At 39.5% G+C, this 20,087-nt stretch overlaps 1 protein-coding gene, 1 long non-coding RNA gene and 1 pseudogene across 2 annotated transcripts in view; all 3 read right to left on the bottom strand.

The window, feature by feature from the left end:
• Positions 1-139: 139 nt before the first annotated feature.
• LOC132599547 (uncharacterized) lies at positions 140-1,574 on the bottom strand (annotated as a pseudogene).
• LOC132643778 (secreted RxLR effector protein 161-like) lies at positions 1,385-1,990 on the bottom strand. Its single transcript, XM_060360312.1, has one exon. The coding sequence runs from the start codon at positions 1,988-1,990 to the stop codon at positions 1,385-1,387; it is 606 nt and encodes a 201-aa protein (XP_060216295.1).
• Positions 1,991-3,083: 1,093 nt separating this feature from the next.
• The window catches only part of LOC132599548 (uncharacterized), a 43,890-nt gene continuing 26,886 nt past the window's right edge, over positions 3,084-20,087 (bottom strand). Inside the window, exons 2-3 of the long non-coding RNA XR_009566872.1 lie at positions 4,258-4,321; positions 3,084-3,464 (exon numbers count right to left, since the gene is read on the bottom strand). This is a non-coding gene — a long non-coding RNA (uncharacterized LOC132599548). The remainder of the gene's footprint in view (positions 3,465-4,257; positions 4,322-20,087) is intronic.

Genomic DNA, 20,087 nt, shown 5'->3' with positions numbered 1-20,087 from the left:
CATTCTGTTGTGGGACCAAACAGCTGGAGGAAAATACCAATCAGTCCCGGAACACAAATGCTGCTTGATATATCATCTTTCCGATCAGTAGGAGTGAAATCAATCTTCACTTGCTTAACCTCGCATCCTTCAAAATCATAGAAAAATCAAACGACAATAATATTTGAACACTTTCAACTGTGTAGATAATTAGAATAAATTAATTTAATAACCATTCTCACCAACAACTGTTGCTATTGACTGGTGCTTATCCAATGAACCTCCATTAATAGGGGTGTGTTCACTAAACATCAACCCTGAAGAATGACCTAAAGGGGAGATTGAGTCACAATAAGTATCCTGATGTGAATTATTCTTTGAAGCTTTGGATGTTTGTGATCCATAAAGTATGGCGTCAAATAGACCACTGTTTCGAGGTGACCGACTTCCTGAATCAGTATGTTCATTTGGAGTATCGAATTACTTGACCCAAGGAAGTGGGCCCCAACTTGACATCTGAGTTTGGGGTGAAGGGAGCTCCAGCTTCTTAGAATCCCATTTGGGCTCTGAAGAGTTGCCATTTAAAAAGGCATGGCTGCCAGGAATTTCACCCAAGAATGATGGGTGATATGACGAAGAGAACCCCAAGGATTGAGCAACCAAACAACCGTAATTTTGATGACAAGCTTGAAAAAGATCAACATTTAGACCAGAGAAATAAGATTCTGATCCTCGTATATGTTTGGATGGATGAATTGTTGAGAGGATCGAACTAGTATTCCTGGAAGAATTAAGGCCGTGATCCAGCAAGCTAGTTGCAGGAATATCAAGACAACTACTAGCAGCAATATTAACATTTAGAACAGAGTTTGATCCTTGTAAACGCACGGATGGATGAACTGTTGAGTGGACAGAACGAGTATTGCAGGAAGAATTAAGATCCTGAGTATAAAGGTTTACGATGTAGAAGAGAGAGATGATTTTATTTATGAACAATATGCTCTTTATATAGTGCTGATACATAACTGAAAAGTCCTAATCCTAAGATACATAGTAATCTGATAAGATATAGTGTAACAGAAATACTAACGTACAAGGAAATATTAGCAGTCATAAATGAATTAAATGAGTACTAGAGTACAGGAAACTACTAGCACATGGCTAAATAATAGGAACTAATAACAAACTCCTAAACTATAGGATAGCAAATATTATCCGTTAATACGCCCCCGCAAGTTGGGGGTGACTGGAACAAGCCCCAACTTGTGAAAATGGCGCAGAAAAGCTGTACGCGAAAGAGGCTTGGTAAGGACATCGGCAACTTGATCAGCCAAGTGAAGGTGACGAACCTCAAGTGCTTTTTGTTGAACTTGTTCACGAACAAAATGGAAATCAATAGCTACCTTCATCCTACTATGAAAAACTGGATTAGTGCAAATGTAGATGGTGTTAACATTATCATAGAGGACTGTTGGTGGAGCAGATAGTGAAAAACGAAGCTCACGGAGCAAATTCGTGAGCCAATGACTTCAGAAACAGTAGCAGCAACAGCTCGGTACTCAGCTTCTGTGGATGAGCGTGAGATAGATTTTTGCTTTTTGGAAGACCAAGAGATTGGTGAGTTCCCAAGGTAGACAACATAGCCTGTTGTTGATGTTCTGTCCTGTGGATTTCCAGCCCAATCAAAGTCAGAATAAGCAAGTAAACTAGCTGTTGGTTGTCGACTTAGCTGGAGTCCCATGGTGCTTGTGTGTTTGAGATAACGCAGCAAAAGTTTGATGGCTTTCCAGTGAGACATTTTAGGATTATGCATAAACTGAGACAATTTTCTAACAGCAAACCCGATGTCAGGCCTAGTGAAGGATAGGTAGTGAAGCTTACCAATGATTCTTTTGTAAAGAGATACGTCAACTGCAGAATCGACTTCTAAATCAGCGAAAGAGCAGGTTGATGTCATTGGTGTTGGAACACCCTTGCAATCAGCCATATGCAATTCATCTAGAAGATCCATGACATATTTGTGCTGTGACAAATATATGGCAGTTGGCGTGGATGTCACCTCAACACCCAAAAAATAATGTAGGAGCCCAAGATCTTTTAGAGAGAATCGTTGAGAAAATGATGTAATTATGGACCTGACACTTCCCTAAATGCTTCCCGTAATAATTATGTCATCAACATATATGAGATTGTAGACAGTAACACCACAATTATGAAGGATAAACAAAGATGAGTCAGATTTTGATTTAACAAACCCAATACTTGTCAAGTAGTTGGTGAGCTCGGTGTACCACGCCCTAGGAGCCTGCTTAAGTCCCTATATGGCCTTTTTGAGCTTGCAAATATATGTCGAATGTTCAGAAGACTCGAAACTAGGAGATTGTCACATTTACACTTCTTCTTCAAGACTACCTTGCAAGAAGGCATTATTGATATCTAACCGATGAATAGGCCAGGAGCGTTGAGCAGCAATGGCAAGGACCAAGCAGACCGTTGCAGGCTTACCGAAGGGGCTGAATGTGGAAAGATAATCTAACCCGGGTCTTTGCGTGAAGCCTTTAGCTACTAGGCGAGCCTTATACCTATCAATGCTTCTATCAGGCTTATGTTTAATGCTAAACAACCACTTACAGTCCACAACATTTCGGGAGGGACCGCTAGGGACAAATCCCACGTCTGGTGTCTGACTAGAACATCATATTCAGTTGGGTAACCGAGTTGAATTAAACAATAGTGGTTGTGTTTGTTGCACCGGAACTGGTAACCGAGGGTGCCATTTGTGGTGGGTGGGTAATAAGAACTTAGAACTCTGTGAAGAGAAAAAAAGCTCTGATACCATATAAAGGTTTGAGATGTAGAAGAGAAAGATGATTTTATTTATGAACAATATGCTCTTTATATAGAGCTGATACATAACTGAAAAGACCTAACACTAAGATACAGTGTAACAGAAATACTAACGTACAGGGAACTATTAGAAGTCCTAAATGGATTAAATGAGTACTAGAGTACAGGAAACTACTAGCACATGGCTAAATAATAGGAACTAATGACAAACTCCTAAACTATAGGATAGCAAATATTATCCTGAGCCGGCATGCTAGTTGTAGGAATATTATGAAAGCTATTAGGAGCAATATTAAGAAGCCCCGGAGGATACAACTGCTGACTAGGTTCAAATTTTTTTAATTCCACATATGGAATCTCAAAAGTGTTGATAGGCAAGAGATCAAGATGTGCATTTTCAGAAGAGAATATGTCGAGTTCCTTATTTTGTTTGTGTATTTTCAGAAGAGAATGTGTCGAGTTTGTTATTTTGTTTGTGCATTTGCAGAAGAGAATGTGTCGAGTTCCTTATTTTGTTTGTTCTCACTAAACGTCTGGAAATGAACTTCTGGAGGGTACATGGACAAGCCTGCACGTTGTTGTCTCTTTAGTTTGGCGTTTCAGTAGTTCTTTATCTCATTGTTTGAGCGGCCAGGCATCTGAAAGAATAGAAGGGCCATGAAAAAATTAATTTATAGCCATTATTCGACTTTGAAGAATGTGTTGGATGGCACCAATCACTCAAATTGATAAAGTTCACACAAAATCAGTACTAGAAAATGAAAGCTATAAAACTGTGTCTTTTGAGAGAAAGAGGAGAGTCCACAAAAATGTGATACTCAAATATGCTTTACATACAAGTTCCACCAAGCATACGAGCACCATTCTTACCGAATTAAATATAGTGCAAGAGTTTAATTAAAGCAACATCCAGATGAAGGAAAATGGACATGAATATTACAAAAAATAGAAAACGACAAATAGGAATCATCACTAGTAGATTAAGATAGTACTCTGTAATTTCATTCTCTCCTTTTTTCTTGATTTTCTAAATTTTCGCTGTTTGCATTTATGAAATTCTCATATGTTTTTATTGTTGGTAGAGGAGAGTTGTTGGGTTTTAAAGATGTGGGGTGAGGAAGTGACGTGATGGAGAGGATTAGAGTTTTATTAAGGTAAAGATATTTCAGGGATTACTAAATAATATTAGAGATAGAATAGTAAAAGTTTTTGTACAAGTAAAAGTACTTATAAGCTCATAAATAATAAGTTGGGGAGACCAACTTATGACTTATGGCTAATTTTTAGCTTATAAGCACTTGACTTATAAACACGTTTATTTTTACCAAAACGCGTAGGTAAGTCAAAAAGTACTTATAAGTTGGTCAAACCAGCTTATTCTAAGTTTCCATAAAATAATTAATCGTAACCAAATTAAAGCATTTTTTTTACCTGAATGACAACAGGTCAAGAACCTGCCGACAAAGTCTTGAAGCTAACCATTTATGATCACTTCCTTAAACAAAAACAAGAAAAAAGCAAACACCCACAAACTAACATATTCAATCAAATGAACCAAGAAAAATGGCTTAAACCTTAATTGCACAAAGGGAAAAAAGACTCCCTTAACACACACAAGATAAAATCATACAAATATGATCAAAATTTTCAAGAACCAGGTTAAAATAAGTGAAACGCTAAGGCTAGAATGTGAAATCAAGAATGATCTTAACTTAAAGAACAAATGTGAGTAAAAGAGAGAGAAGAGAAACTTAAGTACAATTGTTTGAGAGTGCTATGCTATGTGTCAGCTGAGTTTTAAAGGAACTTTGTAAAACAAGAAGACAAATGGGAAAATGAGTAGAGACTGAGGGGTGTTCGGTGTGAAGGAAATTTGTTTTCTTCAAAAAAATATTCCATGTTCAGTAGGTAAGAAAAAGGCATAATACATAAAAAGACCCTTGTGCACAAGTAGGCACCTTAACTAGTTCAAAATTGAACACGTAAACATAAATGTTGACGTGATACTGACGTGGTACGGACGTTGCACGGACATGGCACAAACGTGACACCTCCAAAATTTATGTGCCAAGTCAGCATATGTTTTTACACTGAGCCGTTTTGGCCAAAGAACAAATGGGAAAATGGGTAAAAGAGAAAGAAGAAGAAAAATTCACGGCCAAACGCTGATTTTCAAATAAAGTGAGAAAAATTCTAGGAAAAGGTGAAAAAGTCTCATGGCCAATCGGTGTAAGGAAAGTTTTCAAACGAGTTCTTACTTATTTTCTAATGTTCAGTAAGTAAGCAAAAAAATATTATTCTAAATCTAGTTATATGTAAGGGAAAAGGGTAAAAAATATCCCTCTACTTTGTGAAAAGGGCTAAAAAACCCATATGAGTTACCCGCTCATGTGCGTAGTGGCTCCAGATGTAGGACTCGGGAACAAGTTGGTCTCTTATGGGTTTTTTATGTAGTTGGGCCGGGTTTAAATGGAGAGGGTTAAAAAATTAAATCGGGTAATGTTGGGAGTTCTGCTGAGACAGGGGTATATTTGAAAACTTTAATGACGGGAGGGGAATTTTTTACCCAAACTTTTGATAGAGGATATTTTTAGCCCTTTTCCCAAAGTAGAGGGATATTTTTTTTATCCTTTTCCTATATGTAATTTAGTTTGGGGGGGAGGGGGTACATGATCGGATTAGGGATGGGAAGGGTTGTGAGGGTAGGTTTAACGACTCAGCCCGCTAGTGATATTGTCCGCTTTGGGCCTAGGTCCGTATGGCTTTAAAACGTGTCGCTAGGAGGTAAGGCCTGGTTACTTATATACCCAGCACCTCTCCTGTGTTATGCCGATGTGGGACTATTGTCACGACCCAATTTAGCTAAGTCGTGCGGGCACTTACCTTTCTCACCTTGGTAAGTGAACCCTCAACCCAATGATAATAAAAACGTAAATAAATAACTAAATAAGCGGAAGAGAAGAAATCACATAAGTCTGACGATAATAATATAATTCAAGTGCAAAAATAAGAAAATACACCCCAGAGTCTGGTCTAATCCATACAAGAGCATCTAGCTAGAAATATGCAAGTCTGAAAATATAATAATACATCAAGTCTGAATATGTCTCAGAATGGAAAGTAAGCCATAGATAAGAGGAGTCTTCAAGGCAGCGAACGTCTCGTGCTCGCCCTGTAAACTCTTAGCTGTACTGATAGAGACTATCAGCCATGGGGGACGGAAGCAGATCCAACCTGGAACTCCACATTCATAAAAGAATGCAGCAAGTGTAGGTCAATAAAAAACCACAGTACTGGTAGGCATCAAGGCCGATTAAGTATAGCTAACATAATTAAGACTATAAAGCAAGATAGGCAGATAAATTAACAACAATAAGTCAAACACAAGATAGAATGAAGTACCCGTCATCACCTAGGTTGAAGCATCTAAACCCAAGTGTGCCCAATCTCAATATGTCCAATCCGAAACCAACAACACAAGTAAACCACCAGATCATCACAATATAAGCCATAATGCAATGCAATGCAATGATGTAAGAATGCAAATGTAATGCAATGCTGTGTACACATGTACTCCGAACGGAAGTATCGACGCCTCGGTAGCACAACCCATGGGGGACCCGCGAAGTCCATGTACCTCACGGTTCCGGCAAAAACCTCAGCAACCGTGTCACTCAATCCACGATTCCGGGACAACCATCGGATATCGAACTCTCACATCACTCTTATGCAACTGAGCCCAGCTCATCCCAGTTTTTCCTCAAATACCATTAATGTATCAACAGTATATCATGAAGGATGAGAATGCGTGCAATGTATGAGTCAACATCAATAATCAAATCAATATCACAAGTACCAAGCATGGTTACACCAACCAAATCATGAAAGTCTACACAAGTCATATAGAATGCTATCCTCGTATCAAACGTCAACAAGTGAGGTACCACAATATCATGAACAAGATATATCAAAAGCCTCCAATATCTAATGTTACCACGCGGTATCAAGCCAATAGCAATAGAACAATCAAGTCACAACACAACGGGGTGGCTAGCCCCAATCACACAACAGGGCCCAACCTAAGACAATATCCAACCCATCTTCATACCCGAAGGTTTACATACTTTCTCCGACAATATCATCCAAATATATACTTCGCTAAACGAAGTCTCACCAAGGGTAAGACATAACTTATCTGGATGGCTGAACAACAATAACACCAACAATCACTCCTTAGCCTTCCCCTTCCGCTAAGCCTCAAGATCAAGAAAGTCTAGGCATATTCGAAATCTAGATTAGAAATGATGAAGATCGATACCTATATTGCTATCATTCAAATTAGGTCAAAACCAACCCTAGAATTTAGGGAAACGGGGCCCACAAGGTCGAAACCGGGAATTCCGGGGTAAATTATCTAATTAAACACTAGGTGATCAAAACCCATCAACTAATTGCTAAATTAACTAAAGGATTCATCCAATTTCGAAATCCAAGCAAACCCCCCACTTTTGGGTATAAACCCTAACTCTTAAATTCAAGAATTCAACACTAATAATGGAAGATATATGATTAACAACCTTAGATACATCATAATCTAGCATAAACCTAATCAATTTCATCATTTAGAAGCCTAGATAGAATATCCATTAAACCCACTTTTAATCTTCCATTACTAGTGTTCTAACAAGGAAAAAGGGATTCTAAGATTATTAGGGATTATGAAATAGCAAAGGGATTAGAAGGACTTACCATCAAGAATCTTCTCCACAAATCCTCTAGAATAGTTCCCAAGAGCTCAATTTCTGGAATGGTAATAAATGATAGACTAAGGGCTTTTAATACACACTTAATGAATATAACAGGCCCGATACCGATACAGCGGCATCAGGACCGCTACGACGGCAACGCCCTGATGTCCACTCAGGCTGTCGTGATGGTCAGGCCATAAAAGAGCTTGGCCACCCCAGCGGCCATCCCACCACTATGGCAATGCCGCTCGGAGGGTACTGGTGCCGTCGGGAGGGTACTGGTGCCGTTCTGGCGAACATAGGACCAGAAATCCCCAAAACATTTCCAACTCTCAACCGAAATCCCGACTAATTCCCAAGGCCATCTGCTCACAAACCATATACACAGACACACATAAAAACACGCTACGATCGCACTCCTGGCCTTAAAATTTCCAACAGAGGTCTCGTTAACCGAGTTAACTCCCAATACACAATTCCAACTTTCCAACCCAAGTTCCAAAATGCATCCGAGTGCATTGGGTACCGAAGTAGATATACACACAAGTTCTAAAAGTTTATCCGGACCTCTCGGAATCGACAGATTTTCCAAAAAGGTCTGTTTACCCAAAAGTCAACTTTGAGTCAACTTTTTTTTGCTTTAAGCCCAAATTTCACAAAAAGTTGCCCGAATCAAATCTAAACAACTCGGAAGCGTAAGGTCCTCTTGGGTTAAAAGTGAGCTAACCAAGCTCAGGAAATGGTCAAAAGTGCCGGAAAGGCTATAACGATGAAACGGATTGTTACATCAGATACCAATTAAACCATCGCTCGTCCTCGAGCAAAGAAGGGAAAAGAGCTGGGAAGTACCTGAATCTGCGAACAACTAGGGATATCGGCTACGTATGTCAGACTCTGTCTCCCAAGTAGCCTCCTCAATAGGACGATGCTTCCATTGCACCTTCACAGAAGCAATTTCCTTCAACCTAAACTTTCAAACCTGCCTATCCAAGATCGTAATAGGCTCCTCTTCATAAGTCAAATTCTTATCAAGTAATAGTGAATCCCAACGAACAATGTAAGTACCGTCGGCATGGTACTTTTTCAGCATAGAAACATAAAAAATCAGATGAACTCCCACCAAACCTGGCGGCAAGGCTGACTCATAAACAACATCGCCCATACGGTCAATAATCTTAAATGGGCCAATATACTTGGGGCTCAACTTTCCCCTCTTCCTAAATCTCATAAGAACCTCTATGGGTGAAATCTTCAGTAGAACCTGGTCACCAATAGCTAACTCTAGATCTCGGACCTTCCGGTCTGCATACATCTTCTGTGGACTCTAAGCTGCAAAAAGCTTGGTCTGAGTAACTCTCACTCTATCAAAGGACTCTCTCAACAGATCCGTACCCCAAGATTAAACCTCGAACCCATCAAACCATCCAACCAGAGATCTATATACCTACCATATAGAGCCTCAAAAGGCGCCATGCCAATACTCGAATATTAGTTGTTATTGTACGCAAACTCTGCCAATGGTAAGTGTTGATCCCAATGACCGCCAAAATCAATAACACAAGCTCTCAACATGTGCTCAAGCACTTGAATGGTCCAATCAGACTGGCCATCGTTCTGGGGATGAAAAGTTGAACTAAGATCCAATCGGGTACCCAACTCCTCATAAAAACCCCTCCAGAAATAGAAAGTGAAGATAGTACCTCAATTAGATACGATTGAAATGGGAACCCCATGCAACCTCATAATATCCCGAATGTATAGCTTGGGTAACTTCTCCGCGGTATAAGAAATTTGAATCGGAACAAAATGAGCGGACTTAGTCAACCGATCAACTATCACCCAAATAGAATCAAACTTGTCTAGGGTCTTCGGAAGACCCACAACAAAATCTATGGCAATCCTCTCCCACTTCCACTCGGGAATGGGCATCCTCTGAAGCACACCACCTAGTCGCTGTTGCTCATACTTAACTTGCTGACAATTTCCACACTTAGCCACGAAATCCACTATATCTCTCTTCATCCGACGCCGCCAATAGTGCTACCTCAAATCACGATACATCTTAGTCGCCTATGGATGAATGGAATATCGATATCTATGAGCCTCGAAAAAGATCAACTGAATCAAATCACTAACACGAGGAATGCACACGCGCCCCTTAATCCTCAAAATGCCCTCAGAATCAATCATGGCCTCCTTGGCCTCACCCCTCAAAACCGTATCTCAAATCTTACTCAACTGAGAATCCTCAAACATATGAGTCTTGATCTGATCCAATAAAGATGACCTCACCTCTACACAAGCCAAAACCCTACCTGGGGCTGAAATATCAAGGTGAACGAAACTGTTTGCCAGAGTTTGAACCTCCATGGCCAACAGATGTTCGGAAATAATCAAACTAGCTAAACTCTCCATACTCATTGCCTTGTGACTCAAGGCATCAGCCACAACATTTGCCTTCCCGGGATGATAAAGAATAGAAATATTGTAGTGCTTCATGAGCTCCATCCATCGGTGCTGCCTGAAATTAAGATCTCTCTGGGTAAACACATGCTGAAGGCTATAGTGATCGGTGAAAACCTCACAATGGACATCGTATAAATAGTGCCTCCAAATCTTCAAAGCAAAGACCACGGCCAACAACTCCAAATCATGGGTAGGGTAATTCTTCTCATGGATCTTCAACTGACGGGAAGCATAAGCTATCACTCTACCCTCCTACATCAACACAGGACCAAAACCCATACGGGATGCATCACAATAGATAGCGAAATCCATACCCTCCACGGGTAATGCTAAGATCGGGGCTGAAGTCAAAAGAAGCTTGATCTTTTGAAAGCTCTCCTCATAATCATCGGACCACTGGAAGGGAATATCTTTCTGAGTCAATCTGGTCAAAGATGAATCAATAACAGCAAAACCCTTCACAAAGCGACAGTAATAGCTGACCAAACCCACAAAACTACAAACCTCGGTAATAGTAGTAGGCCTCGCACAACCCCTCACAGCCTCAATCTTCTGTGGGTCAACCATAATCCCATCTTTAGACACAACATGGCCCAAGAATGGTACAGACTCCAACCAAAAATCACACTTCAAAAACTTAGCAAACAAGCTATGCTTCTTCAACAGCCCAAAAACAGTACGAAGATGGCTCTCATGCTCTTCCTTACTCTTGGAATACACCAAGATATCTTCAATAAACACAATCACGAAGGATTCAAATAATGGCCTAAAGATGCCATTCATCAAAGTAATAAATGCAGTCGGGGCATTGGTAAGCCCAAAAGATATCACCAGAAACTCATAGTGCCTATATCTCGTCCGAAAGGATGTCTTCAGAATATCTTCAACCCTGATCCTCAACTGGTGGTAGACTGAACGCAAGTCAATCTTTGAAAACACTGAAGCACTCTGAAGCTGGTCAAATAAGTCATTAATACGAGCCATAGGACACTTGTTTCGAATCGTAAGCTTGTTCAGCTGGCCATAATCAATGTACATCCTCATGGTTCCATCTTTCTTCTTCGCAAATAACACAGGAGCACCCTAAGGGGAGACACTCTGTCTAATGAACCCCTTGCTCAATAAATCCTGTGATTGCTTCTTAAGCTCTCTCAACTCGGCAGGTGCCATCCAATATGGCGGAATAGAAATAGGGTGAGTGCCCGGATCTAAATCAATACAGAAGTCAATGTCGCGATCGGGTGGCATACCTGGGAGATGTGACGGGAATACCTCTGTAAACTCGCTCACAATAGGAATGGACTCAAAGGGTGGAGATGCAACCGTCGTGTCACGCACATGAGCCAGATAAGCTAAACACCCGTTGTTGACTAACTTCTTCACCTGAAAAAAAGAAGATGATCTTCTTCGGAGCGGGGCTAGGAGTACCCCTCCACTTAAGTCTAGGGATGCCCAGCATGGCTAAGGTGGTTGTCTTGGTGTGACAGTTCAAGATCGCGTGATAAGGAGAAACCCAGGACATACCCAAGATAATATCAAAGTCCACCTTATCAAGGATCATCAAATCTATCCAAGTGTCATACCCCATAAAAGTAATCAAACATGACCAATAGACTCAATCCACGGCAACTGAATCTCCAACCGAAGTAGACACATGAATAGATATATCTATGCTATCACAAGGAAAATCCCAATCAATAGCATGATATGCAGACACATACAAATAAGTGGATCCAGGATCAAATAACATAGATGCTGCTCTATGACGGACAGAAACGGTACCTAAAATCACAGCATCTGAAGCCTCTATCTCGGGCCTACCCGAAAATAAGCAACAATGGGCCCCGCCACATCCAGTCTGAGATCCCCCTCTTGCACTCTGGGACCCATCACTAACTGCCTGAGATCCACCTCTAGAACCCTGAGAACCCCCGCGGTCTGACTGAGCACCGCCCCTCTGAGAAGCACCACCTCGACCACCAGATGATGTTGGAGTCCTCGATGGCTGATAATCCCATCTGGGTCAGGGACATCTCCTAGCAACATACCCAATCTCTCCACACGAAAAACAAGTCAGGGATGTCGGAGGCTAATAAACTAAAACTGAGAACCCGAATGAAACAACCCTGTCTACCGGTCGAGAAAACAAACTCTTAGGAGCTCTCTGCCTGCGTGGCTCACTGGAGGAACCCTGTAAAGTTGAATGCACAGGGCGTCCATAATATGGCTGATACGGCCTAGAAGACTGACCTGTGCCCCTCGAACTAGAACCACCATAACTCCCAATCTGGCGCTGCCTCTTCTCACCACCACCTCTAAATGCACGGGCCTTAGCGGCCTCAACCAAAGAAGCATGCTCAACTGTTACACCCCGCACTTTCAGAGCATGAGCATGACACGTACATCACCGTATTAATAGAGTATCGGAGACATCTCACGATGTTTTGGAAGGTACAAGCCATGAGAAGTATGTAACAATGAAGTAAATGATGAATTAGGATCTCGTAAGTCGCAATCGGGAAAGACTATTTTGAAACACAAGAACATGGCCATTATCATGTATAATAAATGATAAATATCATGTATAGAGAGTTTCGGAAGATTTTGAGACCAAGCAAATTGAAGAAAATAGATTTGACGAAAATTTGAGAAATGTTGGGCAGATTTTTTTTAGTCAACTTTAGAGGGGTATATCTCCGTGTATATTAGGAGTTTTGAGGTGTTTCAAAATCCTAAAATGAAGTTCGTTGAATCTAGTTTATAATGCAACAAATCTCTCGTCGATAGGACATCGGAGTAGATAATTATAGACGTTACAAACAGAGTTGTCAACGCAGAAACAGTACTGCTACAGTACTGCTACAGTACTGCTACAGTACTGCCGACTTAGCCGCTATAAAAAGGGGTTGAAGTCCATTTTTCTTCATCAAAAATGCTCCCCAATGTTCCAGAAAATTCAGCCAAGAAAAGGGGATCTTATACCACCTAAAAGTGATGATTTTGAGTGAAATTCAAGCTACGGAATACCAATTGAAGTCCGGACAACTTGTAGTCGCGATTATCATTCCGTTATGTGTTGGAGTGACCTTGGAAACAAGTAGATTTTGAAGATCTTGCTAATTTAGTGAAAACAAGGTATGAATAATTGAATTTCTTTCTTTATTAAGATTAATTAAGGAGTAGTTACAAGAATAAAAGTTATAGTTGTTGTGTTGATGTTGTTGATTTATGGGTTGGGTTTGAAGAGAATTTTGGATGAAAATACATATAATTATCTTGGAGAATTTTGAGGATATTGGTTTTGATGATGTTGGTATTGTTGTTGTTGATTGGTTGTTGATATTATGATTTCGGGCTAGGCATATAAACAGGGGAGATGCTGCCCGAATTTCGACAGAAATCTAAATGGATTTTAATTAAGGGCTCAAGACGAGCGTATGATGATGATTCTAACAATAGTATTAATGGTTGTATATGTAGATTACGAGGCGACGAATAATCTTAAGTGAGTTGCAAGACAGGAAGTAAGTTGGAAGTCGAGAAATTATCCCCCAGGTATGTTAAGGCTCGTCTTCAAAGGCATGATTCCTATGATTATAATTCCATAAATGTTTTCATAGCCTCCTTATTTCCAAAAGTTAGATGTTCATGATTCCAGGGCATAACCCATTTCCTAATAATTCATGAATGTTTTCCAAAATGTTCGTATTTCCTAAACCAGAGGTTTATGACTCCGTAAGCTTTTATGACAACAACGATAGATATGTTTTACAAAGACAACGATAATGTCAAGGGTGAGAATATTTCTATGATGACTATGATGAGAATTATTTCATGTTTAAAGGTTCCAAGTTTATGATTTCAATGACGATATAAGAATGTTGAACTATTTCTTGATGTCTCAATTTTATTCATGGATAATGACCATTTTTTTAAGATTCCAAAAGTATATGAATTGATGCCTTATGAGATTTATGATCTTATTATATGTTTTCTCTTAATGTTATTCTTCATTGATAGTATCACCTTATAATAATTGTTCCTTCAAGGTGAGACAAAGCGACAATGATTATTCCGTAATATAATCGGAGGTTACCGACCTTACGTCACTCCGATGTACTTATATCTTTTACTTGGCTCTCATACATGCTTTATATATATATGTATGTATTTTCTCACACCGCGCCGCGCTATATTCGACCGGGCATGGCACGTAGATGTGCACACCACTGCAGTGGGCATGTTATGATGTTGCCCCGGACGCGGGAGGCCCGGACGCAGGCTAATGATGATAACACCGAGCCTTAATGGTCGGGCATGATACTGTATATATGACACCGAGCCTTAATGGCCGGGCATGGTACTATGTATATGTATAGAAATGTTTTTTTTAAAGGCTAAGCATGCATGACATCCGCCTTGCGAGGCATTCAGATGTACAGGTTATCTCTCTTATTCCTTGTTACTTTTCATATCTATGTTATGTTGTTACTCATGCCTTACGTACTTAGTACATTATTCGTACTGACGTCCCTTCTTGTGGGCGCTGCGTTTCATGCCACGCAGGTGTATACAGATGAGTAGAGGATATTACCATATGCCAATCTTGTAAGCGGCTATTTAAGCCGATGTATCATTATGCATTACTTTACAGATTCATATGATTATAGATTTTATTTGATTCGAGAAAGACGAAAAGAATGTTTTCGAAAAGCTTCCATTATGGATTTCATTTCATGACTTAAGAGTCCTGTGAGATTATGAGTATAACGAGAACCAGCGGGTTCGCTCGGCTCTAAGTAAGGGTCGGGTGCCCATCATGCCCTATCAGGATTAGGGTGTGAAAATTTGGTATCAGAGCAGTTCGTCCTAGGGGTTGTCTGCAAAGTCGTGTCCAGTAGAGTCTTGTTTATGGGTGTGAAGCGCGCCACACTTATAAACAAGAGGCTGCGGGGCATTTAGGAACAATTGACCTTTCTTTCTTATCTTAGATCGTGCCATAGAGCTAGATCATAAGATATGATGTCCCTGATTCTAACCCCAAATATTTTGATCATGGATAAGCAATTGATTATGCCACTACGAAGTAATTGCTGAGAATTGAAGTTGTTCATACGAAAGGTATGTTTCCTGTTTTATTAATATGGATAGACGTTGATATAAGAACTTGAGCAAGATATTATGGGTATTTGCGATTGCCCTGTGGGGCATTGGATGTGTTTTCTGGGTTGTGTGCAGGAATGAGGTAGTATGAATTATAGAGGAAACTCTGTCGAAATTTTTGCAAATTGAATTATTTGCAGGTCTATAGAGAAAGAGTAAAGGGAAAATGTGACCATCAGCCGTTTGTTAAGTCATGATTGAAGGAACAATTATGGGGCGCTTTCAAGGAGAAGTTTTAGAATGATCTTAATTTAATTTAAAGGAGGAATCCTGGAGGGAAAAATGATCAGTGGATAAGAAACTGGGATGAGTTGCATCTGAGATTTCGACGGATTGGGACCTATTGGGAACATAAAGAAAGTTGACATCAGGAACTCAAATACAGTATTATGATTTATAGATTAGATTGGTTAGTAAGTGATAACAAAGAGATATTGAGATGGAAAGGAAGTTAACGAGTACAGGAAAGTTTCACCCTAGAAATATATATATATATATATATATATATATATATATATATATATAAAGATGGGTTTGTACTCTTTGTGGAATGTTCTGCAAACTTCCAGGTAGACGCTATTGAGTGGCAAACGGGAAAGGAGCACTTTAAGAGCAACGGAAATCTAGGAGGACCTTCAAGACGAATATACGAGAAATAAACATACATACGAGCAAGCTATGTTATCGTAAAGGGAAATAAGAAATGAACGAAGAAAGAAAGAGAAGGCCGTATTTTACAAGAATTTCATGATGAGGACAAGAATCGGCGGGACATTAGAAGGACTATGATGCATGATTATGATACAAACAATTAGTTAAGAGGAATCTCAAGGGTACTGGGGAAAGGATGTCTATGAGTACTTATAAGTTGATGGAAATGCGATGAAAGTATGATTAACGATATATGTCTCGATATATAGGCTCGGGTGAAGGGCAAGCTTCGTTGTAAGATGTTCGTTTCCTTCATTCCTTGACACGAACCCAACTAGAACATGAACATGGGCGTTCCGTAATAAATCCACTCCATTCTCATGCTTTGTATATCAAATCCTAACGTCTTGTTATTTGATTGATTCTTGGAAATATTAGTTTACTCATCATCGATTACTCCTTTGGACTCGATACGAATTCCATAAGCTATTCGGAGACTATCGACCTCATGTCACCCCGAAAGGCCAAGGCTAGATCATTGACTTCTCATTCAAAAATCAGCCCCAGAACATTGCGCAGAAGGCCTCAGAACTTTCCGCTTTTCGTCCGCATCGCGGAAGGAAAGCGGAAGGTCTCAGGACTTTGTGCTTTTCTTCCGCATCGCAGAAGAAAAGCGGAATCCTACACAGTTTTTTTTTCGGTCCAGACCAATAAGGGTATATACGTATGAATAAATGTAATGCACTATTTTACGGCTGAAGGAGCTCGGTATAGTCAGGCATTATATAAGGAGCCTAACAAATTTGAATGTCACCATTGATTCATTAATCTAGGGGAATATTAGGCATGAAGGAAGGAAGTGGTTTGAGTTGTGTCCAATATGTGTGGGCATTTGACTTGGTACAAGAATTAAATTAGTATAAGAGAAATAAGTCAAACCGTGCGATGATAGTAACTCTGGCATTATATGGACTGGAAGAGTTGAAGGAGTCGAAATTCGAGAGGAACTAATATAGTAAGGATGTGCTAAAGAAAAGTGGAAATGGACTAAATGCAAGTATATTATGAGACAGACAGGGGAAAGGAGGCATGACAAGATAACGAAGGTGTAGCAAATCAAAGGAAATAAGTTTTGTCAATGCAATACGTGGTGTCCCGGACTATGATTCGAATCGCTCGTACTAGAGAATGTTTTTTGTTACAAGTAAATATGCAGCAGACGTACCCCAAAAAGGTAACGGAGGAAGTGAGAAGGCCTACAAGTGATCAAGGATAAGTATCAGGGACAGACAAGATTACTAAAGAAAAATCGCGGCGTTAGAAGAGATGAGAGTTTTAAAAGAGGAATATTTATAGGAATCTCAATGATCATCAAAAGAAAGAAAGACAGTATGCCTATGGATAGCACGACAGCAGTACTACCTGAGATTTGAAAATATCTCCTGCGTCGTGAAATCATAAGTCACCATTATATCAAATCGTGAGAGTATATGTCATAGGACCATATAAATAATCGTCCTGATAAAATGGCTAGTAAAATAGTGTGGAGGCGATGATAAATATTTGCAGAAGAATGGAAGCTCGTTAAATCTCAATTAGCTGCTGGTATAGGAGAGCCAAGGACTTAAGGAGGGAAGAACACTCATATTGAAAGGAAGTTGTGATTAAATAAGATTCTATTTTAGTCTCCTGCTTATGAGCTATTTTGTAATGATGTTAAGATTAGAGGAGAGGAAATTGGAGGAAAGATTCAAACAAGGATTTGAAAATGTTTTGAATAGTGGATTAGTATGTTGTAAGTATAATCTTGTGTTAGGGGATAACAACGATGATAAGAAAATATTGTACACAAGAGTATAAGGAATGGTGCTGAGGATTGTTGTATAGGTCGAATGGAGTCCCATTTGAATATAGATCCCTTGGCCATGGTATTTTTTTGACGCATCGGATGAGTAATCTGAAGTAAAGTAATTGATAAGAATAATAAGCCATTGGCAAGGAAATTCTATTGCAAGCCATCTGGGCGCTACCATAGGTGGAACTATGATGACATTGTAAGGAATTAAGGAGTTTGACAAAAGCACTAAAAAGGATATGGAATGATATGTATATGAAATCGATTAATACTAAGAGCAGAATCTAAAGTAGCACTAGAGAAGCAAGCAAAAAAAAGTGCGGCAGCTAAATAAGAAAGTTGCCCACTAGTAGAGAAATAGAGGGCTGCGGAATAAGAGGAACTAAGTCAACGGAAGATGAAGTCGTGAAGACAAGATCGCAGGAAAAGGATTCAAGGATATAACTAAAGAAGATGGACATTTAAGGAATTAAGAGATCCGCTTGATTGGTAAATCGAAATGACAGACAATCGCGTCAAACTATGGGAAAGACTTATTAAGTGATAATTGGGCAAGGGTTAAAAGTAAAATGAGAAACCCAAAGGAAACGATCAAAGGATATTGCGTTTGATTAGATCAATCGGGTGACAATGAGACCTCGTGGAACAAGTAACATGATGGATCTTATTGGAAAAAGGGATGAATGAAGGCTACAGACGAAATAAAGAATGAGAAGATTCGAATTCGCTGCATGACTAAGAAACTTGGGTATTTTTCGACAAACTTCTTAATTCACCCCTAATTTATTAGCCGAACTAAGGATCAGAAACTTTAAGCGTAAATTGAAGGAAATGAATCATCAAAAGAAGAGGTTTGAGATGTTTTCAATATAAGTACAATAATTGTCGTTAGATAGCCAAGTGCCAGAAGTCCAATTGAAGGAAAGAGAAGTTAAGCGAGACATTTCGGCGTTAAACTAGTTGAAGATAAAGTACCGCAAAGATTAATTTGACTGCCATAGAAAGCAAAGGATGCTAAAAATGTGATCAGCCTTGAGGTTATCTTTAAGGAAGTAAGAATAAGAATAAGTCAACTCTAAGGAGATAAAGGCTTGGGACATCTGTGAAACGTAAGAAAGATACGCGGAGATCGAAGAGAACAAGGATTTCTGAATAAAAAGGAGATGGGATAAAAATTGGATAAAAGTATGTGGTAAGTACCGGATGAAAGGGCATGCAATAATATAAACAACAAAGGCTGAAGAGACAATGAGAATGATAAAGCATAAAGAGTTAGTAGACAAACACATAATAAGAAAAGGGATGACCTTGAGCACGAGCGTAAATTTGGCCACAAAAGAAGAAGGATAAACTACGTAATTCGAATAAGTTCAGTTTTAAATGAGCAAATAAGACTGCAAGTAAGTAAAGTAAATACCGACAAATACGAGTAAAAACATTGACATCTACCTCGGAGCGAACTCTACCTCAACATTCGAGGACGAATGTTTTTAAAGGGGGGGAGAATGTTACACCCCTCACTTTAAGAGCATGAGCATGACACGTACATCACCATAGTAATGGAGTATCGGAGACGTCCCACGATGTTTTGGAAGGTACAAGCCATGGGAAGTATGTAACAATGAAGTAAAGGATGAATTAGGATCTCGTAAGTCGCAATCGGGAAAGACTATTTTGAAACACAAGAACATGGCCATTATCATGTATAATAAATGATAAATATCATGTATGGAGAGTTTCGAAAGATTTCGAGACCAAGCAAATTGAAGAAAATAGATTTGACGAAAATTTGAGAAATGTTGGGCAGATTTTTTTTAGTCAAATTTGGAGGGGTATATCTCTGTGTATATTAGGAGTTTTGAGGTGTTTAAAAATCCTAAAATGAAGTTCGTCGAGTCTAGTTTATAATGAAACAAACCTCTCGTCAATAGGACATCGGAGAAGAGAATTATAGACGTTACAAACTGAGCTGTCAACGCAGAAATCAGGGCTGCTACAGTGTCGCTACAGTACTGCTACAGTACTGCCGACTTAGCTGCTATAAAAAGGGGTTGAAGTCCATTTGTCTTCATCAAAAATGCTCCCCAATGTTCTAGAAAATTCAACCAAGAAAAGGGGCTCTTACACCACCTAAAAGTGAGGATTTTGAGTGAAATTCAAGCTACGGAATACCAATCGAAGTCCGGACAACTTGTAGTCGCGATTATCATTCCGTTTTGTGTTGGAGTGAGCTTGGAAACAAGTAGATATTGAAGATCTTGCTACTTTAGTGAATACAAGGTATGAATCATTGAATTTCTTTCTTTATTAACATTGATTAAGGAGTAGTTACAAGAATAAAAGTTATAGTTGTTGTGTTGATGTTGTTGATTTATGGG

The sequence above is a fragment of the Lycium barbarum genome, chromosome 6 (assembly GCF_019175385.1).
Source record: "Lycium barbarum isolate Lr01 chromosome 6, ASM1917538v2, whole genome shotgun sequence".
Classification (NCBI taxonomy): domain Eukaryota; kingdom Viridiplantae; phylum Streptophyta; class Magnoliopsida; order Solanales; family Solanaceae; genus Lycium; species Lycium barbarum.
Note: the sequence above shows the minus strand (reverse complement) of the source record. Positions and strands in the feature narration are given on the sequence as shown.

Coding starts and splice junctions, on each gene's coding strand:
- LOC132643778 (XM_060360312.1), bottom strand. CDS start 1,990: ATGGATCTTCTAGATGAATTGCATATGGCTGATTGCAAGGGTGTTCCA.